This window comes from Dryas octopetala, chromosome 2 (genome assembly GCF_963921425.1).
Source record: "Dryas octopetala chromosome 2, drDryOcto1.1, whole genome shotgun sequence".
Classification (NCBI taxonomy): Eukaryota; Viridiplantae; Streptophyta; class Magnoliopsida; order Rosales; family Rosaceae; genus Dryas; species Dryas octopetala.
This window is the reverse complement of record NC_141367.1, coordinates 17,465,780-17,493,611: the sequence shown is the minus strand read 5'-3', so window position 1 is coordinate 17,493,611 and position 27,832 is coordinate 17,465,780. Positions and strand designations below refer to the sequence as shown.

The window sequence follows — 27,832 nt, the reverse complement described above, 5'->3', positions numbered from 1 at the left end:
CGAACCAAACCGTCTTTGCAATGGTTTGGTTTGGTTTGGTTTGGTTTTTCTCTAATTTGTTCGGTTTACAACACCGAACCACACCGAGAAAATATTTATGGCGCGGTGCATGGTTCTCGGGGTGAAGTGAGCCGAACCACACCGTGCCCACCCCTAACCAGCAAAAGGGGCCACGTGACTATTATTTTTTTCCTAAGATAGGGACCACCTGATGACTTGAGAAATTAAAGGAGGGGAGACGACCTTACATGTATGTATCTTTTCTTATACAGGGAATCTTATCCCTTGGTGGTTTTGTTCTTATACAGGGAACAGCAAATTAACCTCTTTGAGAGGTCGAGAGTCGAGAGTGAATTTGAGTTTTGCTAGCTCAGCCAAAAAACACATTTCTCAAACTTGTCTAAGACAAGATCTTGGTCAAAGAAGCAGATGGATCACTGGCCGGGTTTAATTTGCATTGAGGTCCAAGCAAGTTGGTGCAATATATCTGTCGTCGTTTTTCATCTTCAGAAAATGAAAAGCAGAACGTATTTGCATGAATATCTCTCAACTTCACCCTCAAGCGAAGGTTGAGGGCAGATGAAGGTGGAGATCATCAAGTTTTCAGACTGGTACTGCAAGAAAGGAAGAAGAGTATGAATCAAAGGCCTCCTGCAAAGTAAGTCATCCTCCTTTTCTTTAGGACTAATATATATTCTTGTATCACTTAAAATATTTCAAGAACAGTAATGTTAGAGAAACTATACTTTAGTACTCTATTATATAATACTTTTTTTAATAGAGATAAGACTCACCAATATGTCACATATCTTTTAAACATGTAATACACAATATAATACTAAAATATCATCTCTAGCATTATTGTTTAGAGAGTAGTATATATGAGTTTTGAATTATCTCACGGTCGGACACTCATAAATTTGATATGTTGGCAATGACTAAGCACAAAGAGTGGGGTAAACTAATAATCCGAGCCCACCTTAGCTCACATCTTCAGCTCCCTTCTAAAAGGCCCAGTCCAGCCCAATTCTATATAGAACCATGGTTCCATCCCTGTAGGGAGGCAGTCAAATTTATAAAGTCTTATAAAGGCCCAACCTTTGCACCCAAAACCAAAGGACTGCGTACGTAACCCAACGAAAGGCCCTTATGTACTTAAATTTTGCTATTCTTTAAAGTTTTATATATAGAAACTACTACTTTTTCAATTTTCAGAAAAAAATTGTTACTGTTCGCAAGGGACGATAAAAATACGTACTTTTTGTGTTTGGTCCCTTCTGGTAGCTAAAGATCCATTTTCTATTTTTCTAGTAGTGTAGGCATTTCTTAATTTGGGTTGGAAAGATCTTTGTCATATCTTTTAGTGCATGGTATGACAAAGAAATTAAGAAGAAATTATTATGTGTGATTGTAGCATCACATGATATGATGATGTAGTGTTATCAATCCACTCAAATTATAACACGTATATAATAATTAATTTTTAAAACCTTAAAATCTAGGAAAAATTCTTAAAATCGTTCACGTGTTATAATTTTAATAAATTAATAACACTACATTATTATGTCCTGTGGTGTTACAATTAGGTAAAATAATTTTTCAAAATGAAGAAGCATATCAAAGATAGTAAGCTCCCATTTGGTATTTTCTCGGAAACCAGAACAAAGCGCGCGCACCCTAAAAGATTCTAATTAATATATATCCTGACTTTTCTCATGGACTAAAAGAAAGTAAAATATATAATCACCAATAATATATATATAAATTTGACCAGCCCATATAACTTATATAGCTAAGTAACTAACGGACAACAAAAAAGTCTGATAATTTTATCATGACGTACGAACTGAAACAATGTTATAATGCATGGGTTCGGTGACTTCGGTCGATATTGACAATAGACACGCGGCAGTTGGTCGACCGTCAGATCTCCATCGTTAATAGATTGGAAACTGACACGTACTGCGGCTTCTCATACAGCGCCATCAACTTAACGCGTTATGATATTGTGATAATCTATATATGTCGCAGAGGGGCACGTAAACTTGGAGGGGAAAAAAGTTTGTAATTTTGAGATTAGAAAGGAGAAGAAAGAAGAAAGAAAGAGTGAGAGGGTGTTTGTTGGGGTACAGAAGATAGACAGAGACTGAAAACCCTAAAGCTGCCAATTAAAGTAGCAGTTTAGAGATCGATCGAGACCGATCCATGAGTCACTCCAACGCGGGCTTGCCCTACCACCAAAACAACGATTTGGAGGCCGGAACTATGCACCTTTCTGTTCCTCGGATCAGCCGTTGGAAGGTATATATATATGTTTACTGCCTGTAATTAATAATATTAATCTGCTTTGATTATCTCTAATTTTCATTTTTCTTAATTTATTCCATAACGTAACGTTGCAGCAAGCTGCACTTGTGCTAAATGCTTCTCGTCGATTCCGGTACATCTTAAGCTTGAAAAGGGGAGGAGAAAGGAAGCAGAGGTCAAGGAAAATTAGAGCACATTCACAAGTCATACGAGTATGTAATTTAATTATTCTCAACTTAATTGATTAATATATTTTGTGTCTTACGTACATGCACCTTGTTCATGTTGTTTTTGTCTCCTAATGTTTGATTTTGTCTTCTTATTTTTTCCCCTCCGTATTAGGCTGCATATAATTTCAAAAAGGCTGGAGAACAAGTGACAGGTACTTCCTTTCTTGTATTTGTTTTAATCAATATTTGTGAATCTTATATTAATAAAAATTCTCTGCGTAGGATTACCTTTTAACTAAAGAATGAGTGTGAGATTTTTTATGATTTTTTTGCCATTTTATCCTATTTTTGACATGGTTCAACACTTTAAGGTATAAAATTTTATATTTTAGACTATATAATCTTCATTTGAGGTTATATTTTAAATTTTAACTTTCGAGTTTTGGTCTAAACTCGAGACTTAGAACCTAAAATCTAATCGAGGAAAGAAATTAAGTTGAAAACCATGCGAGTTAAAACCAAAAAATGGATTCAATTGATGATTTATATCCTAAATTAAGTACCAAGAATAAGATCAAAAGCAAAAAAAAAGCCATAAAATATATGCACAAGTTATTTAATTAAAGAACATACGTACGTACATCGAGAAAGATTACTTATATTTGATATCAAATGTACCTTTATTATCTGAAGGAGTGTTAATAATAGATTTAAAAAGTAGGGATGCATGGTATGCATGATAATTGGTATGACTGCTCAATGCTTCTGGTTGTTAGGGACTGTGCCACCCGCTGCGGCAGATTTTACAATTAAAAAAGAGGAACTTGCTTCCTTGACAAGGAACCGTGATGTTGTTGCTCTGGCCGATCGATACAAGGGGGCAAGTCCACCGCACATGCATCACTTTATTTTAATTTATTTTTCTTCTCTCTGTACATATACAAAGATGTATAACAATTAATTGTTACTTAAACTATCTTTTGTTTTACTCCTCTTTATCAGACCAATGGCTTGGCAAGGATATTAAAAACAAATTTAGACAAGGGAATTGATGGGGATGATGCTGATTTGTCAAAACGGAAAAATGCATTTGGATCAAACACATATACTTTGGGAAAAAGGAGGTTTTGGGTAATTACTAATCTTTTACAGTTGTGAAGTACTTTAATTTGGACTTCCTCTATTGGAAACAAGAAAAAAATAGAATGCATAATGTGCTGTTAATAATATATTTTCTTTTTCTTGTGTTGTCTGATAGACATTTCTTTGGGAAGCTTGGCAAGATAGTACCCTGATCATTTTGATGATAGTTGCAGTGGCTTCTTTAGTGCTGGGTATTAAGGCTGAGGTGAGCCCAGTGCCTATTTAATAGCTTCACCGTTAAGTTAGTGTTCTCAATATTAGAGTAGATGTATACTAAGTTTAAGTTGCTAAGAAATAAACTAACAAATGTATATATATCAAGCCAATAGTTAGCCTAGCCTTGACGGTCAATTATTTGTTTTCGATCATAAGGTTTTGTGTGGTTCATGTTTTCTTTGTTGCTTATAGGGTATAAAGGAGGGATGTCGTGAGGGGGTCAGCGTTGCTATTGCAGTTGTCATCAACCTCATGATCATTGGTGTCACAGGTATTTAATAAACATGCATGTTGTGGTGTACTGGTGTGTTTATTGTTGAATCCCATATCAGGGAAATAAATCTTTTGCATAACTAAATAAATTGTTTAGGACCTCTCCATCTTTTTCTAATTGGTATTGAGATACTATAACTTCTTCATGGAATGCAAATATATGCTTGGCACGCATTTTGTTTTATTTATTATTAGTTAATATAGGAATTATGAATATTGTTTTTCCCGTACGTGGTGCTTGTAAGAATATATTATTTTTGTTGCATGTACCAGTGAAGTATTTCTTTTATGTGAAATGTAGTTGTCGAATCAAACATGATTCTGCATTTGAACTTTGTCTCACATGATCACATCTTGCATTAATTCCGTATTTTTTTATTCTGTATTAGAGAAAAGTTCTATACAATTAAATGACCTTTCTTTACATGTTGAGCATGTGTTATGGTTAACGTACGTACTTTTTCTTTCTCCACCCTCCCTCTTCCGACTACTAGTTTTCATTGAGTTGCTAATTATAACGTATATTTGACATATGTTGCAGCTATGAACTTAATTAAGTATCTTATATTAGTTATTACCATGGGTTGGGAGGTTAACCATATGCCATCAATATGGGCATATATGAAGTCTCACAATTCATTGATGTGGGTGTGCACGTACCCGTGGGTTATATTAATTACTTGAGTTCTACTTGAATGAATGTATGTATTGATCGATTATTCTGCTTGCATTTTCTTAATTTGTTGGGTCTGCAGCCATTTCTGATCACAGACAACATCTTCAGTTCCGGAGTACAACTGAGAAAAAGATAAATTTACGTTTGAAGGTGTGTTTTAATGGTCCCATTCTACTCCATGCATGTTTATTAGGCTAGCTAGCTTTTTATTTACAGGGAGGGGGATGTTAATTAGGTCACCTATCAGCTTACATTTTGGGTTTGGATATTTCAATGTAAGAGTAGTTATCCTAGCTAATTAATAGAGAGTAGAGACAGATATGTAAGAAGGAAACTTAATGTATGGACATCAAATTTATTTATCCATTTGCTTACCAAATGATGTGTCTTGACACATGTTCTTTAAGAATTACAAAATTCATGTCCAGAGTAGCTCCAAACTTGAATAAATATGCCACATCAATCATTTGGTAAACAAATTTGATGTTCATAGCATTCCCATATAAAAATTCTTAGACATCTCAAAGAAAGTCAATTGTCCCTGGATATGATTATTAAAAAAAAAAAAAGAAGTTAAAGTTCCATGCGAGTTGGAGTGTTGAGCCTTTAGTTTTACATTAATGAATAATTAGTAACTAGTATAGCAATATGTAACTAGTCTCATTCTTTTAAGAGATAATTAAGCTTAGATCTTTTAGAAAAACAGTTTTATGATAGAGACTGGTGGTGTTTTAAAATTTATAAGAAAATCCTTTTACTTCATAATAATTTATAAAAATCTTTTTAATTCATAATAAAGTCCTTTTAATTTATAATAAAGTCTTTTTAATTCATAATAAAGTTCTTTCTTAATTTGAAAGGTATTTCTCTCTATTTGAAGGGTATTTCCTTCCTAGGGTATAAAGTGGGTTTTGTAGAGGTTGCGTGTTAGGTTTTAACTCCGTGATTTTGGGCGGACATAAAGCCGTAAAAAAAATAAAAATAAAGGACTTAATTAAAAATCCTAAATCACTACCGGTCTTACTCTAAGAAAGGCTCATAAAATTGACTGCACTAACTCTAAGTCTCCCGATTAATTTACAAATTTTAAGTAATTGTAAGCACAGTATTGCACTTAATGGTTTGATTAAATACAACAAGTTAATGATTTATTCATTTAAAAATTACACATTTAATCCAACAGTAATTAATTACCCACTATCCTTCTCCATATATAGTTGCTCAAAATTTTTCTCTGAAGAGAATGACTGCAGCTTGAGTGGCATGACCGTAATTTATGTAGTATTTTACGCCTAAATGATATGCAGGTGGTTAGTTTGGGGCGAGTTTTAGCATGGGTGGGGGCGGGGAAAAAAAATAAAAAGAGTAATTTGGGGGTTTAAAATTACCAGCTGATATTTATTTACCTCCCTAATTGCTTAATTAAACTTTTGAATTCAATATTATGCAGGTTATTAGAGGTGGTAAACATGTTAATATTTCAACTTATGATATTGTTGTTGGTGATGTCGTACCCCTTTACACCGGTGATCAGGTATGTAGATTTACCAATAATGCTACAAACTGATGTTGTACTGTTTCATTTGTTCATGTTTTTTCACTTTGATCTTCACTTCTTTATTTTTGTTTTGAGAGGACTTTTATTTAGGTCATTTAATTTTACAATTTATTAGCTAAAGTTTTATGATTTTTAAAATTATAATTAAAGTCTAATAATATTGTAACTATTTCATATTACATAATATTGGTCCATTAGTTTCTATTTTTTTCACACATATCAGGTGTCGAGCGCTCGGCAACCATTTTCGAGTGTTTGGCAGTGAAATTTTACTTATTCCTTGAGCCCTAGTTTATCGGCTTTATATTAGATTTTAACTATGAGATTTTGGGGTTAAAACCTAATATGCAGTTTCCATAAACCTCATTCTATACCCTAAAAATATATGAGGTGAACTCGTATCCTATACCCTAAAAAAAATAATAATAATGATATATTTATTTGACAAAGCAATGGTTAAAGAGCTTTTGAATAAAAAAATCATAAATTTTTTTTCAAATAAAAATATTAGAAGAACTAAATTCTAATTTTTCTTAATATTATTTAGAGTGAGGCTATGCAGACCACCTTCAGTTGCTGAGTTGACCACCCTAATATATTTTGTTCAAATTTTTTTCTATTTTACCCTTTATTGCAAAAACCGAATAAAATCTCCCAGATTCATTCGGTAGTCATCTATCGAAACATCCACCAATGTTCGGCAAATAAGTGTCGAATAAACACAAACATTTTGGCAAATAACTGTCGAATGCCTTTTTCATTTCCATTTGGTGGTTATCCACTGAATAATTTATCAATGTTCAGCAGATAACTGTCGAATAACCATAAATATTTCTGTAGATAATTGTCGAATGAACCGACGAACAAAATTAAAATTTTTTGTTTTAAGGGTAAAGTTGAAATTTTAAAATAGAATGGTCAACTCAGCAGTTTAGGGTGGTTGGAATAGCACTGACCTATTATTTATCGATAATACATCTCTAATGCAAGCCCGACCTTGAGAGTGTGGTGAGGTGCACCTGCACAGAGACCATCAAAAGAAAGGCCCTCCTATAAAAGTTTCAAGCCCAATAGTCAAATGCGTAAATGGCCTTTTTATATGTGTGGCTGATGCATTTTGGATCCACTCAATAAAAGTGGGCCTTTTATCTTTAACACCAAATCAACTATTATTCGATTAATTAATTATTAAGTTTTTTTTTTTATTTTTATTTCAGAGGAAATTAAATCTTGAATTTAGTCTAATCATAATTTTTACTTTATTCACTCTTACTACTTAACCTCAAGAGCTTATTATTAAGTTTTTAGTATATGACCAAATTAGTAGATATGCTAATAAATAACGACATGTGTTGAAAACACTACTAAATTGGCTCACTTTTAAATTTCAGCATTAAATTGTTCAAACACTGATGCAAAATTCTGAACGCTTTCCTATAACATGAAACTTTGACAATCCACATTTAATCATTTATATCACATAACATATGACTTGTGGAATGTTAATAAATAATTACAAAAAATAATACACACAAGTTTAAAGAAAAAAAATTAAAAAAAGGAAACAACAGTTGATAACCACATATAGTGACAATTAACACTAAAACGCTCACAACAGTGCTTATTCTAGCGCTCATTGAAAAGAAGTGGACTAATGAAACATTATCTATAATATTGTATTTTAATGAAATTAATATACTGCAAGTCTGCAACAGTCTTTTTTTTTTTTTTTTTCTTCTACTCTCTCTCTCTTAAGCTCTCTGTCTCTGCTACCATGGCGGTACCAGAGCTAACAACACCCTCATACACCAAGACCGGCCTTGTTCACTCATCCCGGCTCTCATACTTATCGACCCATTTTATTCTTATCGGTTCCCTCGGACTCAAAATGCCAGAATCACTTGCTCTGTTGCACCAAAGTAAGCTTTACACCATTATATATATATATATATATATATATCCCCACCATTATACTAATTTTCTTATTCTTGAATTCAATATTCATTAATGTCTTTTTATATTCATTTGATGTAATAGTGTCAGATTCTATTTCCCTCTATAGTTGTAGAATTATCTGTTGGGGCTATCCTCATGTGGTTCTTTTTGTTCAATTAACTTTTATTTACCAAGAAAAATTGTAGGAAAATACTGAATGCTAACATTGTGGAGAAAAATTTCTTTTCCAATTTGTTTGTTTTTTCTGGTTGTTTGGATGTGGATTTCTTTTCCAAATAATTTTTACCTATTTTCTTATACGAAAAGGCCCAATTTTTATTTTTCCACAGGGCCTCCTTAGTCCCCGGATTGGCCCTGCTCCAGTATTGTTACTTGTTGAATATTTCACAATTCCATTTCAAATGCAAAATATATTGTTACTCAATCAATCTGATTGTACCTTAGGTCCCTGCTGATGGCATTTTAATCACTGGTCACTCACTTGCGATAGATAAGTCAAGCATCACTGGAGATAGCAAGATTGTGAGCCCTAATGCCTCATTATTGTTCTATAGCCTTGTTTGAACGCATCTCTTTTTTTTTTTTTTTAACAGTAGAATTTTGTTTTTGCAGTTTCCCAAGGACTCTGAGAAACCATTTCTACTGTCTGGCTCCAAAGTAGCAGGAGGGAGTGGTACCATGCTGGTAAAGATTTCAAATACCTATGTTTCCCTTTTTCGCATGTGGACGAAAAAAACTTTTTTATTATATGAGTGTACACATTTTATGTCTATCTTTCATCACCGTGTGATGAGCGAGAGACAGAGAAAATGAATATGTTCACTCATTACATGAAAGTTTTACTCCATTTCGATGCATTATTTTTTCATCTTTTGTACAGTGCACTTTCTTGTCTTGAAAGCTAGAGATCGAGTCATAAAGAGAAATTAGGTTTGTCTAACCAGTTGTTTACTATATCATATATGCCTTGAGCACTATATATGTCAGATCGATCATATATATGAAGAAGTACTATAGCAAGTTTCTACTAGCTACAGGCTAGGAATTTATTGCGGTAAGATGTATCGGTGTGGGGAATAAATTGGTGTTTATGGATATGCTTCTTAAGAGTCCAAGAATCTTATAGTTAATTGTGTTGAATTGAATGAGAGATGTTATTAATGAATATAGTTCATGCAAAATAGTTAGTAGGGCATAAGTGGGAGCTCATCTAAAAGAGTGTACTTTAATACAAAAGTTCTTTGAGTTGAGTTTTCATATAGCATCAATGCATTATTTTTGTTAATTGTTATTTACTGCGCCAACACACTATATGGATATCTTTGCATGTTTTCTTTCTCATCTTTATCGATTTGTTTTTTTTTTTTTTTGGAGGAGGGGAGATGCAAACTTAAGATCTCTTAACATTGTGGAGAGAAATAACATTAACCTAATAGCGAATTAGTCAATAGCTTATTTGAAATTCCTTGCATGCTTGTTGCTTCTTTGTTTATGGCAGGCTTGCCTTTTTCCCTGTACATGTATAATTTTGAGATAGAACTTTCAATATTTCATTTATCATTTGTTTATTTTTTTTATATGAGTTGTTTCTTAATTCAGGTAACAAGTGTTGGGAAAAATACTGAGTTGGGATTGCTCTTGGGTAGAATCTCAAAAGACAACGGTAAAAAACAACCCTTGCAGGTCAGCTTTCATCAACTATTATCTTCAAAGAAATTACCTTTTGGAGTAGCAGGACACTCTAGTTTATCAGCCTTTCAATAAAGCTAAAAAAGTTCGGAAAATTTCATAAAATGACATTTTAATGAAAGAAAAACTACTTTTATCACAATAAATCATTACTTATATTGTCCATTTTAGGTGTGAAAGAACAAAATACCTAAGATATCTAGATTATATTTGAATAGATTGATATTATAATCGAATAGGTCAAAATTATAGTTGAATAGGTCAAATAGGTTGAAATTATGGTCGAATAGGTTGATTTCCTAGGAAATGTTGAAGTTGAATAGGTCAAGATTATAGTCGTACGATGTGTATTGTCATTGAAAAAACGCCCAAAGACTCATAAAATTAATGATTTTTGTGTTGGAAGATAAAATAATTTAGCCTCCATTTAAAGAGGCCATTTTATGAAAATTCCCAAATTTTTTTTGTTACAAGCTTTCTTTCTAATTTTTTCCTTCCTCATTAATCCAATTACACTGGATTTCCACCCCCACCCTCATCTCACTTCCAAGGAAAAAGAATAGAGGAGGAAGAAGGGGGTAGACACTCTGTCTCAACTTTGGGACCCACCCTAGAATGTGGCTCTATGATCCAAACCGCCATTTAAGGATCATTCATGAAAAAAAAATTAACCAAATTAAAAATCGTTATTGAAAACATTATGTTTGTTTAACGATAATTAGATGACCAAATGATTTTAGATTGTTGAATTTTTACAGAGATGCTCGTAGATAGTAAAATTTAAAAATAGACGGTTCGGATTATTAGATCATATTGTGAGGCCGCGCCGCAATGTTGTACTTTTCTTAAAATGAGGGTCATTTGAGAAAATGATAATAGTTTAGCATTTTACTATGTCTTGGTTTGGAAACCTCAGTCATGAGTCATGTCTCAACCATCAAATGATCGCCCAGCAAACCCAGAATCACAGACCCATTTTCTTACATTTTGCTCTCACGCTTTAGCTTGGAGCCAACCCATGAGACTCAACCGGTCACCCAGTACACATGCTTTAGCTTTTGTTCATGAAAGGCTTAGCAGATGAGAGAGAAAAATTAGGTGCGTTGTGGGTTTCCTTTTTCATCCCCTGGTTTTTTGTTGGAGGTGAAATCACTGTGCGGTACAGTGGTTCCACCATTTTCTTCTTCTTTTTCCTTTTGACTATGGAGGTGGTTCTTTCCTATGTTTTATTTTGCCTTTATTAACTCCCCAAATGGTTCTGGTTATCCTTCTGCCAGTATTTGTAGTTCATTGTTTATTTGCATTATCTTTCTTCATGCATTGAGTTAGCGTGTATTAGTTAGCGTGTATTAGCTGTAATTAGTTGTCAATTAGCAATAAGTTAGCAGTTTTAATTGTATAGTTGACTTACCATCTTTGGTATTTGTATCCTGTATAAATATACACAGTATAATGAAGATTATTCATTCAGCCTAATTATAATTCTCAATTTGGTATCAGAGCTGATGGCTAAAGATTTTTCTTCCGCTGCCTAATCTCTATTCTTGCTGAAAGCAAACCCTAAATTCTACAAAATACTTAGAAAATACAAATACTAGTATTTTCTGTACCTACATTCATCTGCCCAGAAGACGACGACAACCAGCAGACGCCGACGCCACCCAGAAGTTGGCGACGCTGCTGCCCAGAAGACGACGACCAGCTGACGCCGACGCCACCCAGAAGTTGGCGACGCTGCTGCCCAGAAGACGACGCCGCCCAGACGACGACGACGCTGCCCAGATAACGACGCCGCCGCCATCCAGGAACGCCGTCGATCCCTTCTGCTTGCAGCGCCGTCGTTCCTTCCTGCTTGCAGCGCCGTCGATCCTTCCTGCCTGCAGCGCCGCCGATCCTTCCACGATTCTTTCTGACGCCGATCCTTTGTTCCAACAAGTGGTTTTTGTTCTCTGCTTATAACAGAACCCAGATTGCACAGGGTCCAGAAGTTGTTTCTGCGTGGCTGGTTTTGTGATTTCTGTTTTTTAAATCAGTGACTTTTATAACTTCTGTTTTTCACCCTTCTGGTTAACAGAATTAAGCATATCTGATATGTCTGACGGAAAAATGACTCCTGACAGCAAGATGCCAACTGCTGTGACCATTCAGGATAATTCCTCTCAAATCCATATGAAATTGGATGGTACAAATTATCGTGTTTGGTCAAAAATTCTAGAGATGCATATTGCAGGTAGAAAAAAGAAAGGCTATATTACTGGAAGGAAAGTTGCGCCTGCTGTTGATGATTCGGCCTATGATGAATGGGAAGCTGAGGATGCTATGGTAAAATCATGGCTTATTAATTCCATGACACCTAACCTTATGTCTCATTTTGTTCAGTGTGGAACATCAAAGGAGGTTTGGGATGCTGTTAAGAGGAGCTATTTGGATGTCTCTGATTCTTCTCAAGTTTATGAACTGATGAAGAAAACTTTTCAGCTACGTCAAGATGGTCGGACTCTCACAGAATACTACAATGAGATGAACTCCATTTTTATGGAGTTAGATTATCGGAGGCCTAATGACATGGAGTGTACGGCTGATATTGAAAAGCAAAGGAAGCGCATCGCCGAAGATAGAGTTTATATGTTCCTTGCAGGTCTTGATCACAGTTTGGATCAAGTTAGCAGTCGGGTTTTGGCGACTTCTCCTTTGCCCAGCCTGGAAGAGACATACTCACTGGTTCGTCGTGAAGCACAACGACGGGTTACAATGGGAACTGAAGTTTCTTCTGAGGCATCAGCCCTGGTAGTCCAGAAGGGTAGCCTTCGGTCAGCCTCACCTCCTGCTCCTACTTATGGTCCATCTGACCCTCTTACTCGTCGCTGCACTCACTGCAATGGTACCAGACATACCGTCGACGTTTGCTGGAAGAAGCATGGCTACCCGGAGTGGTATAAGCTGAAGCAAGCTGAGAGGAAGAACAAGAAATCTTCTCAGGCTGCCCTTGCTGACACATCTCTTTCTTCTGCTTCTCATGTCTCACGAGTGTCTTCTCAAGGAGGTAATTTTGGTTTAGCCTTTATTTCTTCTGCTAATAACACTTGGGTTATTGATTCAGGGGCTACTGATCATATGACTAGTAATTCTTCCTTGTTTGATTCTCTAATATCTCCACCTGTTAAGTCTGTTCAGGTTGCTGATGGGACTCCCATGCCAGTTACAGGGGCCGGGAATGTCTCACTTTCTCCCACGTTCTCCATGTCTTCTGTCTTACTTGCACCTACTCTCTCTAATAACCTTCTTTCTATTAGCCAGCTTATCAAGCGTCTCAACTGTTCTGTAACCTTTCATTCTACTCATTGTGTGTTTCAGGACAATCTCACGAAGACGACGATTGGCATTGGTAAGGAGAGAGGAGGTCTGTACTACTTGGAGGGGGCCACGGCATTGCAATCCGAATCTAGTCGCGGCTTTCACGTAGAGAGAGAGAGGTCTGATAGGGAAAAAATTCTTTTATGGCATTGTCGTTTAGGTCATTCTTCATTTGCCTACTTAGAACGTTTATTTCCTAAGTTGTTTTGCAATGTTTCTATTTCTAGCTTAAGATGTGAACAATGCATTTATGCTAAAAATCATCGTGTTCCTTTCAAACTCAGTTCCAATAAAAGTTCGAAACCTTTTTCTTGTGTTTATACTGATGTTTGGGGTCCTTTTTCTACCCTGTCTGCTTCGGGTCATAAATACTTTGTTTCATTTATTGATGACTGCACTAGGGTAAGCTGGGTGTATTTGCTAAAGTCTAAGAGTGACGTTATCCATGTTATTCCTCAATTTTAAAAAATGATTGTCACACAGTTTCATACTCAGGTTCAGGTTTTTCATTCTGATAATGGTCGTGAATTTGTGAATCAGTCTCTTGCTGATTTCTTCAAACTCCATGGCATCCTTCACCAGACAACGTGTGCCTACACACCACAACAGAACGGTATAGCAGAACGTAAGAACCGGCATCTCCTAGAGGTAGCTAGGGCCTTATGTTTTACTATGCATGTTCCTAAACGTTTCTGGGCAGATGCTGTCATGACTGCTGTTTTTCTTATCAATCGAATGCCTGCCCGTATCATTGACTACCAAACTCCTTTGAGGATGTTATCACGGTTCCACTCTATTCCTTCTACCCTTAATCTTTGTCCTAAGATTTTTGGTTGTGTGTGTTATGTTCATGTTCATTCTCTTCATAGGGATAAGCTTGATCCACGTGCTATTCGGTGTGTCTTTCTTGGATACTCTAATTCCCAAAAGGGATATAAGTGTTTTCATCCCCCTACGGGCAAATACTATGTATCTATGGACGTTCAATTCTGTGAACGAGTGTCTTATTTTTCTGGGGATGTGTCTTTGATTCCTCTTCCGGGGGAGATTAATAGTAAGGAAGAGGAACAATTATGGTTGGCAGAAAAAAGATTGTGGATTTCAGGTAAGGGGGAAGATTCAGCTACTTTGGGTGAGGGGGAGATTTCTAATACCCCAAATCTTATGGAGACTGAATCCGAACCTGAAGAAGGTAGGGGTGAAAGGCCAGCACAGTTGTTCCAAAAACACTATACAAGAAGGAACAAAGATGCTACTGCCGTGCCTCCTTCTGATTCCAGTACTTCTCTTGATGATACTACCATGCCATCGAATGACTCTTCCAAGATTAATTCTGAGGTACATGTCTCTTCTCCTATAACCTTTGATAATGATTTGGACTCTAATCCTATAGTTTCAGATTCTTCTTATTTGGATCCTACCACTGTAGCTTCAGATTCTGCTGACTTGAATTTACAAGTCGGTGGTCAGGGTAGGAAATATCCTCTTCGTGATCGTAAAGAACCTGATAGGTTTGGTTTTTCCAAGTCATCTTCTAATGTCATGTATCCAATGTCTGATTTCATCTCATATCATCGGTTGTCTAAATCTCATCTAGCTTTTGCCCTTCAATTGTCTTCTGTGTCTGTTCCTAGTCATTTTCAGGAAGCCCTTGGAGACCCCAAGTGGAAGAATGCTATGGTAGAGGAGATGGAGGCTCTCCAGAAGAACTCTACTTGGGAGATGGTCGAGTTACCTCGAGAAAAGAAGACAGTAGGGTGTAAGTGGGTATTTACGGTGAAGTATAAGTCAGATGGGACAGTGGACAGGTACAAGGCTAGACTAGTAGCCAAGGGTTACACCCAGACTTATGGGATTGACTATCAAGAGACCTTTGCCCCTGTAGCCAAGATGAACACTGTTAGGGTCATACTCTCTCTTGCAGTTAATCTGGACTGGCCGCTACGACAGTTTGATGTGAAGAATGCATTTCTTCATGGTGATCTGGTAGAGGAGGTGTATATGGATCCTCCTCCAGGATTTACACCAAAAGGAGGTAAAGTATGCAAGCTGAAGAAGGCGTTGTATGGATTGAAGCAGTCGCCGAGGGCTTGGTTTGGCAGGTTTAGCTACTCAATGAGAAAGTATGGCTTTAGGCAAGCTTTGGCAGATCACACTCTGTTCTATAAAAGGGATGGTGATAACATTACCTTGCTTATTGTTTATGTTGATGATATGATTGTTACAGGCAGTGACATACGTGAGATAGAGAAGCTTCGGAGCTATCTGGCCAGGGAGTTTGAAATGAAAGACTTGGGAGTTCAAAAATACTTCTTGGGCATTGAAGTATCTCGATCCAAGCAAGGAATTTTTCTCTCTCAACGGAAGTATGTGTTAGATCTCTTGGCCGAAACTGGTAACTCTGCCTGCGAACCTGTGGATACTCCTATTGAGGTGAACCATGGTCTAGCTGTTTACGCTCATCAGGTTCCAACGAACAAGGAGAGGTATCAGAGGTTAGTAGGGAAGTTGATCTATCTAGCTCATACTAGACCTGACATATCATATGCAGTTAGTGTTGTGAGTCAATTTATGCATAATCCGAGTGATAGACATATGAATGCAGTGAATCGTGTTTTGGCTTATCTGAAATCCTCTCCAGGTAAAGGTGTTATGTTCTCCAGGCATGGTCACCTAGATATTGTGGGATATACTGATTTTGACTTTGCTGGATCCAAATTGGATAGAAAGTCTACTTCTGGGTATGTGTCATTTGTTGGGGGCAACTTGGTAACTTGGAGGAGTAAGAAACAGAAAGTGGTATCTTTATCTAGTGCAGAAGCGGAATACCGTGCCCTTCATCATGCGACTACTGAGCTTGCTTGGCTCAAAATTCTCTTGGATGAACTCGGGTATGGTCCCCAAAAACCGATGGTGCTCTTTTGTGATAACACAGCGGCTATTGAAATTGCTAATAATCCGGTGCAGCATGATCGAACCAAGCACATTGAGCTTGACAGAAACTACATCAAGGATAATTTAGATTCTGGTGTGATTGAGGTTCCTTATATTAGGAGTGCGGATCAGCTGGCTGATATGATGACTCATGCCGTGACTAGTGGTTCTTTCCATACATCGCTATCCAAGTTGGGCATGTGCGATATTTATGCACCAACTTGAGGGGGAGAGTTAGCGTGTATTAGTTAGCGTGTATTAGCTGTAATTAGTTGTCAATTAGCAATAAGTTAGCAGTTTTAATTGTATAGTTGACTTACCATCTTTGGTATTTGTATCCTGTATAAATATACACAGTATAATGAAGATTATTCATTCAGCCTAATTATAATTCTCAATTCATTGCACCCTATATTCAACCATAAGTGACTCTTAATAGGTGCACTTAAACGGGGTTGCTACTTTCATTATTGTTCTCGGAACCAATGCAGCTCTTCTCGTCGCGGATGCCCTTTTGGTCAGGTACTTAAACTCCAATCTTGGCTAATGACTCAGTCCTTCTCTATAACAATGTGACATGATTTATGATCCATAAATACATTTTATGCAGATACTTCACTGACCATAATTCTGATGGAAGTCCTAAACCTGGAGATGCCAATGTAGAAGTCATTAAAATTTTTATTACTGCAGTATGTCTATCATGTCTACTTGGTTATTTTCTGTAAAATACACGTGTGTGTGTGTCAATTTGACTGATATCGGTATATTTTAGTTAACCATTGTAGTGGCTGCTGTACCTGAAGGGCTCCCCTTAGCTGTGTACATAACGTAAGTCTGCCAAACCTTTTGTGTTAAAACATTTCAGATTTTTCTTTTCCTGCAACCATGTTTGCAACTGATCTAGTAACCTGATCTCATCAGATATAATGTGCATGTGTTGTGTACCCTGTGTTATTCAGCATGTAACAGTTTAGCAGTAGTACCATTATTGTTTTTAAAATACTTTATATCGAATTTCTCATCCTACTTTCTTGATTTCCTGATCATCTGATTTGTAAGATGATATGTGTGGCAGTTGATGAAAACTGACCGTCATAATTAATGTAATAAGTACACATCAAGTATCACAACATTTGCTCAGCTAATGTGGTATGATCGAAAATGTGATCTCTATAGCATTATGCTTTTAAAATACTTTAGCCTTTCCCTTGAGTCTTAGCTCTACTAACATGGGGCAAGGTGGGGCTCTTTGTAAGAAAAAGAATACTTCAGCCCACATTTTAAATACCTTATCTGCTAAGTTTTTGTAATATGTATTCATCTTTTAACATTTCTCATTTTTCTTTTCATTTCATTTTCTGGTTGTGACACAGCCTTTTCAGCTGGACAAAGAAAATCAGGGGAGACAACGCCTTGGTATGTGCAATTGTATTTTATTTTTCATATGTTTGCTTTAATTCTCTGAAGTAGATATATTTGCATTGGGGTTTAAGCATACAATTTACATATTTTGCTGGAACTCTATCGAAATGTAGGTGCGGAGACCATTTTCATGTGAAACCACAGCCTATGTCAATAATTTACTCTGTGACAAGGCTGGAATAACTTTGAACAAGGTGGTTTATTAAAGGTTTCGTTTTTTGGTTGCTCTTTCTTGTACTTTGTTTCCCCTTGTGGTCTTTATTCTCTGGGGCCTAGGTTAGGATATGATTGAAGTTGGGGTTTCTTTTGCTTTATTGATTTGTGAAGATGAACATATCCAGGTCTTATCAATTCGATAGTTTTTGACAAAAATTAATTCAAGGTTTAGCTAAAGTGGTTTGTGTTACAGAAGTCATTAAATCCCTACAACATCACAAAACTAAATTCAACACTAATGGAAGAAAGTAAGTAAAGCCAATCACAGACACAAATCAAACTATGTTAAAGTAGGGGCAATGATGATCCAAATCACTAAACAAATGAAGACTAAAAAGGTATGAAGAACAAAGTTTCAACTGACATCACAAAAGTAGACCCTAAATGCAATCTCTCTTCTCTCCCAAGTTCTCAATAGAAAACTCTAAGTACACACAATCTCACACAAGTTCCAAATTCTCAAGGATTGCAACAGACAAATCCTCATCTTGGGTTGAAAGTGCTTGAGTGGAAAATTTCTGCTGGATGGCTGATTAGTCGGTTAGGCAGCTTGGTGGATTGGTCCTCCAGAAAAACTTTCTTTTCCAAATTCGAGCCACACTCAGCGGTGCCCCACTTAAAAAAGGAGATTAGTCAATTTAAGTTCGTGCTGTAGTAAATAACAACTATAAATGTTTGTGGATGTGCACAATAACAAGTGTGTGGACATGGAAATTGTGCTTCAGCTCCAGCTTCCTCTGTTTTATTTGTGTTTTCAGGGAGAAGACCAGTCTTGTTTCTCTTATTTCTTGTTTTTCCCTCTCCCTAAAGGTTCTGATGATTGGTTTTCTTTTTTGATATTTGTACAAGTATAGATGACTGTTGTTGAGGCATATGCTGGTGGAAAGAAAATCGATTGTTCTGAAAATATGCCATGCTTGTCTCCGAAGCTATCGTCTTTACTTATTGAAGGAATTGCGCAGAACACAAGTGTGCCTGAGGTTTATCTTTGTGCTACTTTTGTCAGTAAGATTTTTCTAGCAAAATATAGAGTGGCAAAGGTTTAGTCCTGTAATAATTTGCTCTGGCTACTCTTTTGTAGAGTGGTGGTGTAGATGTTTCTGGATCACCCACTGAAAGGGTAATTCTGCATTGGGGAACCAAGGTTCTTTTTTCGGTTGTCTAACTTTGTCTCTTCTGCCATTTCTCATATATAACTTTATATTTTAAAATCAACATTAGTTACTGGTACCTTATTTGCAGCTCGGTATGAATTTTGAAGACATCAGGTCTCAATCTTCAGTTCTTCAACTGGTCCCATTCAATTCAGAGAAAAAACGAGGCGGCGTTGCACTTCAATTGGTAAACTAAACTGATTGTTCTCTACTATTGTTTATGTTGCATCCTTTACAATGTTAAAAAGTGCTTCCTTTACATTGTTCTCTGAGGTGTTGCATCCTTTACATTGTTCTCTGAGGTGTATACACTGCCCTTGGGTGGATCTTTTGTCTTTGAAAACTTGGTATCTAAAGCTTGAAACATATTATTGTTGAGTATGTCACTGTTACGTACTTTTGTCTGGCTGGATGGTTTGAATATCTGGTTGAACTACTATTCCTAGTAAAGTCCTGTTATCTCTTCATGCAAAAATTAGCTTCTCTTCCAATGTGACAAATTCTTTTTGTCTTGCAATGCTTTAATTTTTCTTAGAAGGTTCAGTGGATTGAGAAACCACGTGGATTTGAGTAATCCAAGATGGATCTTTATGTATGCATGTATGTATTTTTGTCGTCCTCTTGGATTAAAAGTGATCCACATATATATAACATGCCAAATATGTTGTAAGGGAACAATACTCTATATATATTCTTTTATAAATACATAGGTATATCTATTTGTTATGTAGTATGTAACTATAGTATATTGATTATAGCTGTGACCCTTGCTTAAAATGTCTCTAGTGATGAAAGTTCCATGGTGGTAAAACTTGTTTCGTTGCCAACTAGCGGTGAATTCTTTTGTTTCCAGAAATAGAAATGCATGGCTAAATACTTTCTTCGTGTTGACCTGACAATTTTTCATGCAAATTTATAGGCCATGACATGTTTTTTAGCAATAAATGGTTTCATTGCCAAAATGCACCATTGTATCCCAATAAAATGTGATCCCAAGCGATGAATTTGTATCCCTCTAAAAGTGGCGTTACTAAAAGCCCACCCTCTTGTGGTGAACAAATAATTCATGAATCGGGACAATCTATTATTGTACGTAGTTTAAAATTATAAATTATTATGTTATGTATTAAAATTTTATTTACAGGACATGGGAAACAATAACATAGTATAACTTTTTGCTGATAACTTCTTTTGCATCCAATCTAAAGTGTTATTAATGTATTGATTGTATGTTTCTATATTTACAGCCAAACTCTCAAGTTCATATACACTGGAAAGGGGCTGCTGAAACAGTCTTGGCCTCATGTACAAAGTACATTGATGATAATGATCAACTGGTAGCAATGGATGGTGATAAGGTTTGAGAACATAGTTTCTTTTAAGGAATAGTTATATGATAGTTGTAGTTAATGGCTCTGATCTCTTATTGAGTGAGATGCATCTATAAAATATTCTGTTTATTTGTTTTTTTGCATGTATTAAAATTTGTAGATCTTAGAAGACATCTTAAAAATTGTAGTTTGCACTGATAAAGAAAACAATTGAAAGTTGAGCTTACATTTTTCCAGTTTGTATATTTTTATTGTGATTATCTTCTAAACTTAGAAAGTTTTCTTCAAATGGTTCCTTCTTATGAGTCATGACATATATATGTCCTCTTTTGCAGTTACTATTTTTCAAGAAATCTATTGAGAATATGGTTGCTCGGGGTTTGCGTTGTGTTGCTATTGCATGGAGATCATGTGAATTGGAAGTTCCAATTCATCATGAAGAACTAGCTCAGTGGCAATTACCTGAGGATAACCTTGTTTTACTTGCTATCGTTGGTATATGGGTAATGCCTCCAAAAATACACACACACATGGATATCATATCATTTATATTTTAAGAAGAGATTATATCATTTATAGTTTTAATGTGCGTAGGGAGTTTTACTATCATACTAGAGTATGTTTCTAGATTGCAGCACTACTTCAGCTAGCTGTTTACCACAGTTTCATGGTTTTCATTGTAATAATACTTGGGGAGTTTGAATTGATCTAAAACCTTAAAATCTCTTTGAAATTTTCCAATCGTCTTTGGAGCATGCTGATAAAACTTATTTTTAGAAAAGCCATACTAACTTAAATTTAATCACTTCCTATTTCTTCCATTAGAGAACCCCAGGCAATGTGTTGAGAGTATATCTCACATTGGAATGTTAAGCCTTTTGTTACTATGTATCTCTTGGGCTTCTCCACCCATTGACACTTGGTTTTAGGTTGGATGCTTTAACCTCTACACAGTGATGAAGGTTCTCTTCTTAAGTTTATACAAACAAAAATGATTGCTTTTAAGGTTTTTTTAATACACATGTTCTCTATGTTTCTGGGTTTGTGCTTGAAAATTTATGTGTTTCCTGAACTGGAGCTTTATCTGAGCTGGCAATTCTTCCTCTATCCTTAGCTTCTAAGTTTTTCTTCTCTTCGCATATAACATCAACAGTCTCAAATTGAATATATGTATATATTTATATATATGTGTGGTGTTTGTTTGTTTGGGTTTAAGGGACCAGTTTTAGATCTTCATTTCCTTTTTAAAGTTTCATCACAAGTTTGTTTAGCTTATGTAAACAACGAAATGCAGGATCATTGTCAACCAGGGGCCAAGGAGGCAGTGGAAATATGCCAAAGTGCTGGCATTAAGGTATTGTTTAGTAATAAACCTATTGCATATAAAATCAAAACCTTGTGTGAATTATCATGTGAATTTTTACACTTCATATGGATGGAGGTTTATTTCATATTAAAAGTTGGGAGGCCAGTTAAGACAAATTAGATTGAGAAGTGATGACTGCAGTACCTGCACCCAGCTAGTAGAAAGCCAAAAGATTGATGCTTTTACACCTATTGTTTAGTATGAATTGCAATTGCTTGTTCATTGTGCTTTGTGCATGCAAAAGTGGAAGCTCAACTTTCCTTTTTTTCTGTTTCTTTTCTTCCTATCGATGCATCTTGTCTTTTATATTGTTTTTGCGGCACCTTAGGTATCACATCTTATTTACATTTTAGTCTTTCATTCTCTCACTTGAAAACTAATTCATTATTTTGATTTTTACACTTAACTGATCAAATGAGGTCCTTTTGTAATCATTGTAAGATTCATTTATGTCAATGTATCCCCCACCATGTTGGTGCTTTTTCTTTTTAATTAATGGTAATATTACTGCATCTGTATCTTATTCCTGTATATGAGAAAATCTAAAGAACCATTTTTGCATTATTATAAAAATGCAACTGTTAAATGGGGGAAGGAGTACTATTTCTCTGTGGGAGCGATGACTCATTCTGATTCAATCATCATTGGATAGCTAGCACCTATTTCGTGTCTATCCTTTTTGTTGGCTTGATATACATAGGTTCTTCCATATTATGGGCAGATAGAAATCTATATCTTTCTATCGATAGATAGACATATTGAGAAATGTAATTATTGGAAAAGTGTATGGTGAGGATGTACTTATGTATACATGTGTGTCTCTCTATGTCTGTATTGTCTGATTTGTTTGCCTCTCCACAGGAAGGGTTGTTTGCTTGATATACATTGTTGGTTTATACCCAATGGCTTAAGTTTTTGTGGTCTAGTGGCTGAATAATAAAGTACCAAGTAGAGTGACCAAAATTTTAGAGAGGTTGATGAGATATATATATATATATATATTTTTTATGGTAGGAGAGTGATGAGGGGAGGATAGGATCGATCCGTTAATTAATTGGGCCTAGTGCAAAAACTAAAATAAGCAGGGGTTAGCTATTGATTGAGAATTTAGTAAAAAGGAAGGAAACTCTTTTTAGGCAAATGGTTGTGGAGATTCCTCTTGAGCATGATTAATTTTGGTGTTCTGTCACTAGGAGTAAGTATGGGATGTAGTCTATTGGGTGGAATTCCAAGATTGTGGAGTAAGTTAGGTTGTTTGTTGTCCTTGGAAATACTATTTGCAAGGTTATACGCAGTTCGTGTTCCCTGTTGTATATGTTTACGGTGGCAAATGGGTCCAAAATTCAATTTTGGGAAGAAATTAGGCATGATGGCTTATCTTTCCCAATCTTTGTTCCGTCATCTATATTTAGGAATCATAATGAAACTGTTTCTTGTATTGCTTCCCTATAAATCTTTTTTCCACTCTATGTTAGAAAATCTTGATGATTTGGAAACAGGCTGGTGTTTTTATTTATGTGCAGATTTTTTTGGTTGCTGGTACGTGAGAAAAAATAATTCGTACAATATGCTCAAAAAAGGAGGACCCTGTAGATGGTGTCATTGTATATGGGCCTCATTGTCTAAGCATTTTAGAGGCATTTCCTTTAGTTTAATTCATATATATTCATTGGGAGGGAGTTATGACTTAATTGTAATTTTTTTTTTTTGTATGTAATTACTTGTATGCTTTGAATACTTATTCTGTACCATTTTTCTTCTTTAACAAATGTTATGTTTCCTACAAAAGAAAAAGGAATATAGTTGTAAAACATTTATGAACACTTGGAAGTTGGAGTGCTAAGTTCCTTCCGATATGATTAAGTGAAGAAATTTCCCACATCTTGAGCCATAGGTATGCATGTTTGCTCGTGAAAATCTGCGAACTGCAAAAGCAATTGCTTTGGAATGTGGCATACTTGATTCAGATGCTACTGATGAGTCAAGTCTCATTGAAGGAAGGGAGTTTCGTGAATTATCTGACCGGGAAAGACAAGAACGTGCTCAGAGGATTAAGGTATTCGTTTGAGTATCTACTATCTGTTTGTTCATATGAATTATTGTTCCTGTACATTAAGGATTAAAAATTATTGTGGTAAACTTTGTAGAAAAATGGATCTTTTTTAATTAATGTGTAGGTCATGGCACGATCTTCCACCAATGACAAGCATTTGTTTGTGCAAGCACTGAGTAACAGTGGAGACATTGTTGCTGTCACTGGATATGTAACTAATGATACTCTTGCACTACATGAGGTTTGTGAACATTTTTTATTTGCTATCTTTTTTCTAGCCCGTTTCTTGACTTCTGTATTAGCTAGCAGTTATTACTTCTTCAATCCTCATACTATTTATTTTTATTTTTATTCGATTTGTGTTTCTCCTTGCATTCTAGATTTGTGATGTTATGCATTTTTGATGGTTTTGTTTGGGTTCTATCACTTTCAAGTTTAGGCCGACATTGGTCTTGCTATGGGTATTCAAGGGACTGAAGTTGCTAAAGAGAGTTCTGATATCATTATCTTGGATGACAGTTTTGCAACGGTTGTGAAGGTTTGTTTTTGATATCCAAAAAATACCTTTTTCATATTGTCTGAAAATGGTCATTTTCTGATTCTATGCTATTGCTTTTTTCTCCCCTTGAAAGCTGTTGGTTTTTTGTCTGCTAATTTGTTATGTGAACAATTGCTACTTATCCTAGCTTTTTCGGTTTTTCTCCTAACTTTTAATCCCAATGTATGTGGTACAGGATATGCACACCACATCATTGCATTGGAAAAAAAATTATGTTGTAGAACCCAATGTGAATTGCGGAGAAAAAAGTTGGATTGTTTTGCATTGTTCATTATGGAGTTCACTTATATGTACATTAATGAATCTCGGCCTTTAAAAATTCATGAGAGAAGGAAGACTGATGTAGAAAAAGATCTTTTGTTTCCTATGTAAATGAAATGAATTTTTTCTTGAATCACAGTTGTCGGTCGTGATGGAAAGTCTTGCTGGCTTGATAAAATATTACAATAATGCTACACTGACCAAATTTACGCATCAAATTTATTCACCAAATAACATAGTATATAACTTGTTAAAAATAATTGAGGTGCAGAGGGGCTTAAATTTGAGTAAATGAAATACTGTCACATTATTTGGAGAACAAAATTTTGGGGAGCTAGCAGTGGTCTAATTTCCATCTCAATGGATGGTTCTTTCAAGAATATCTATTTACATTGGAAATTGAAATGGGCTTGATCTGTTTGGAAGTTGGTCATTTTTTGTAACAAAAACAATGATGATTCAATAACAGGTTTGTTACCTGTGTCTCGACTCCCCAAACCGGTTGTTCAAAGCTTTGACGCTTTGGCAAAGTTTTGACATCAACAGGGTTTGACTTCTCTAAATATGGTGGATTTTATGTCAGCCTATCTTTAACATCCTTTGTATGTCCCTGAATGTAGCACAGTTTGATCGAATATAGATTGTAAATAAAGCTTGTCATGTGCTCTGGTTAGTTTTTTATTATTTCAAAATGCTGATTCATCAATAACATTTTAATTTGTTTAATGGATGTAGGCTCTTACATGGGGACGATTTCTACATGCCAATGTTCGGAAATTTATGCAGCTGCAGCTTACAGTCAATGTTGTTGCCGTAACTATAAACTGCATGGCAGCCATTCTCTATGGTGACATTCCACTAAAAGCTGTTCAGGTTCTCTCTCTGTTTCTGATACTCTTTCTCTCTATTTCTCTCCATGGATGCACCTAATCAGATGTTGCAATTTTTCTTGTGCTTTGTACAGCTTCTCTGGGTGAATCTTTTCATAGTTGCTCTTGGACCACTAGCATTGGCTAGTGAACATCCGGCAGATCACCTGATGCACGAACTCCCTATTGAACGAAGGTAAGATGTCTTTGATGGTGGGAGCTGCAGATGATAATTTGGAAGCAAAGAGATGTTGGGGAAAATAAGGTTCTTGAATCAAGCATATATAAACCAATCATGTATGGAAGATTAAAAAAATAAAAAGTATGATTGAAAAAAGGGGCATCTGATTAATAATCATTGTTAAATCATCCTTACTTACACTAGGTCCATATCTCTTGAATTTTTTGCTGGCCTTTTTGCTTCTCTGATGGTTATAGTAATGCACTTATGGTACAATGTTTTACAGACAACCTTATCAGAACTATGTACAGTGGAAGATACTGGTTTTCCAGGTACATGTTTTTACTTGATTTTATGTAACCACAAGAATTATAGTTCCTACCCATGTATATAATATCATTATACAAACTTCGCATTAACTTGAGTTGTGTTTTCGAAATATTTGTCATTGTAATTTGGTTGTGAAATTTCAGGTTGTGTACCAAATTGCTTCTCTGATTGTCATCAATTTTAGAGGAGGGAGTTTATTATTGAAAAATTATCCCAGCGATCTTGCCACCAAAGTGAAGAATACAATGATGTTCAATACATTTGTCATTTGTCAAGTAATTAAGTCTTAACCCTTTAAAAATAGGAAAAAGTAATTTATCTTTTCCAATTCATTAGAATATGCTACATTATGACTTTAACTGAATCTTAATTGTTCAAATTGCAGATTTCTGTTGTACTCCATGCTCGAAAGACTGGTATACTAAGCAGTCCTGTGAAATGGGTTACTTCTAACTCTCTCTTTCTGGTAATAGCAGGAGCAATTCTTGCAATTCAGGTGAGACTTATTAGTACTTTTATTTTGTCATGTGGCTTGATGAATTTTGCATTTGTTTACACTTGGCTTTCTGTTCTGTAGTTTATCATCATCCAGTTTCTTGGGAAGATTTTTTTCACAGTCAGGCTTAGTTGGGCACAGTGGCAGTATTGCTTCAGTCTTGGTCTTGTTGAGTAAGTTGATCATAAAGATATCATTTAAGGTTTTATGGGTGTTACAAGGATGCTATTTGTTGCAAATGGAGATGTTTATCAGATGTTTTAGTAGTACAAGTTGAACATGTTAGATATATTTTCATAATATAAATATGAGATAGGATGATGATTTAGTAAAGTGGTGGTTTTATAACCGCATGAAATTTAACCTTTCATTGTGAAAGGGTGCAAAGTGGTCTTTGCACCACTTGGGTTAAATCTGCAGAGGGATGTCTCTGTCAAAAGGTGTCTATTGGGTTTAAAGTATATGGCTTTTGATCAGAAGATGTCTGTTGAGTTTTGTACGTGACTTTTGATCAAAAGGTGTCTAATGGTCATTAATTAATATTGGCTGCAATTGACAACTCTTAACAAAGAGTGGTAACCCAGAAATCTGAAAAGGTATTACACCACTTGGAAAAGGTACATCATTTCTATATAAAGAGATGATTTCCTGCAGATTGATTACATCCAAAAATTCTATTCTCTCCTCTTGTATCTTGTGCTTTCATCTCCTTTGAGATTTCTAACAAGCCTTTACTATAGTTATTATTCTAGAAAAACGTCTAGTAATTGTTATACTGCAGAAACAATTACTAGAAACCTTGAGTCTCTTGAAAACCTTCATTTGAGTGTTGGGTTGGTCTTCGGTTGTGCAAAACGCAGACCAACATTAGCATATTGCTAGGCTTCATTGTATCCTAGAGACTTATTTGCATATCCCCTTTGCACACTTGTTGTGGGGGCAAATAAAGTCTTAAGGAAAGCGTAAACATTTACGTGCCTTTGAAGCATTTTCCCTCTCTAGCCATTACCCACATACACATTGTTTCAACAGAACATAGTCTTTATTAATCTTCTTTTGTTCGTGCTGACAAAATTCTCTCTCTTGCAGGTTGGCTTTTGCGGTGATTATATTTTCAAAAAACTTCGCACAAAGGCATCTATAAGCTTGTATTTGGCTCATGTTTGTGTGAAGCTCCTGTTCATAAATTAATGGTTTAAGATTTGAACTTTGAACTTTCAGTACATCCTTATCCCCCCAAAAAAAAAAATTGTCGATATATCCTATGGAGTAAGAATTGGATTGGTTTAACTTTTCTACTGCAGTAGTTTCAAAG

The 27,832-nt window shown here is 35.6% G+C and overlaps 2 protein-coding genes across 6 annotated transcripts; both read left to right on the top strand.

The window, feature by feature from the left end:
• The first annotated feature begins 355 nt into the window (after window positions 1-355).
• On the top strand, window positions 356-27,827 carry LOC147293591 (calcium-transporting ATPase 9, plasma membrane-type-like). Of its 5 annotated transcripts, none has more exons than XM_086233526.1 (34): window positions 356-658; window positions 2,032-2,301; window positions 2,403-2,519; window positions 2,650-2,689; window positions 3,254-3,357; window positions 3,480-3,608; window positions 3,736-3,825; window positions 4,029-4,107; window positions 4,865-4,935; window positions 6,236-6,319; window positions 8,744-8,821; window positions 8,912-8,983; window positions 9,899-9,982; window positions 16,716-16,798; window positions 16,887-16,968; window positions 17,052-17,107; window positions 17,653-17,695; window positions 17,815-17,895; window positions 18,772-18,897; window positions 18,999-19,073; window positions 19,160-19,258; window positions 20,319-20,429; window positions 20,738-20,905; window positions 21,697-21,756; window positions 23,663-23,824; window positions 23,946-24,062; window positions 24,261-24,359; window positions 25,377-25,514; window positions 25,606-25,706; window positions 25,978-26,023; window positions 26,165-26,296; window positions 26,407-26,517; window positions 26,599-26,690; window positions 27,607-27,826. In XM_086233526.1, exons 2-34 carry the CDS (start codon window positions 2,206-2,208, stop codon window positions 27,659-27,661), a joined length of 3,081 nt encoding a protein of 1,026 aa, XP_086089652.1. In that variant the 5' UTR covers window positions 356-658; window positions 2,032-2,205; the 3' UTR covers window positions 27,662-27,826. The 5 variants fall into 5 exon arrangements, with proteins under 5 accessions (XP_086089652.1, XP_086089653.1, XP_086089654.1 ...); XM_086233527.1 differs by having other exon boundaries at window positions 1,902-2,301; XM_086233528.1 differs by having other exon boundaries at window positions 18,999-19,061; window positions 27,607-27,825.
• Window positions 10,417-13,793, top strand: LOC147293592 (uncharacterized). The gene is made up of 2 exons (XM_086233532.1): window positions 10,417-13,031; window positions 13,343-13,793. Exons 1-2 carry the CDS (start codon window positions 12,080-12,082, stop codon window positions 13,375-13,377), a joined length of 987 nt encoding a protein of 328 aa, XP_086089658.1. The 5' UTR covers window positions 10,417-12,079; the 3' UTR covers window positions 13,378-13,793.
• Window positions 27,828-27,832: the final 5 nt, after the last annotated feature.

Coding starts and splice junctions, on each gene's coding strand:
- LOC147293591 (XM_086233526.1), top strand. CDS start 2,206: ATGAGTCACTCCAACGCGGGCTTGCCCTACCACCAAAACAACGATTTG. Junction 25,707..25,977: donor GAACTCCCTATTGAACGAAG/GTAAGATGTCTT, acceptor AATGTTTTACAG/ACAACCTTATCAGAACTATG. Junction 26,297..26,406: donor ATACATTTGTCATTTGTCAA/GTAATTAAGTCT, acceptor TTCAAATTGCAG/ATTTCTGTTGTACTCCATGC.
- LOC147293592 (XM_086233532.1), top strand. CDS start 12,080: ATGTCTGACGGAAAAATGACTCCTGACAGCAAGATGCCAACTGCTGTG. Junction 13,032..13,342: donor ACGAGTGTCTTCTCAAGGAG/GTAATTTTGGTT, acceptor TGTGTGTTTCAG/GACAATCTCACGAAGACGAC.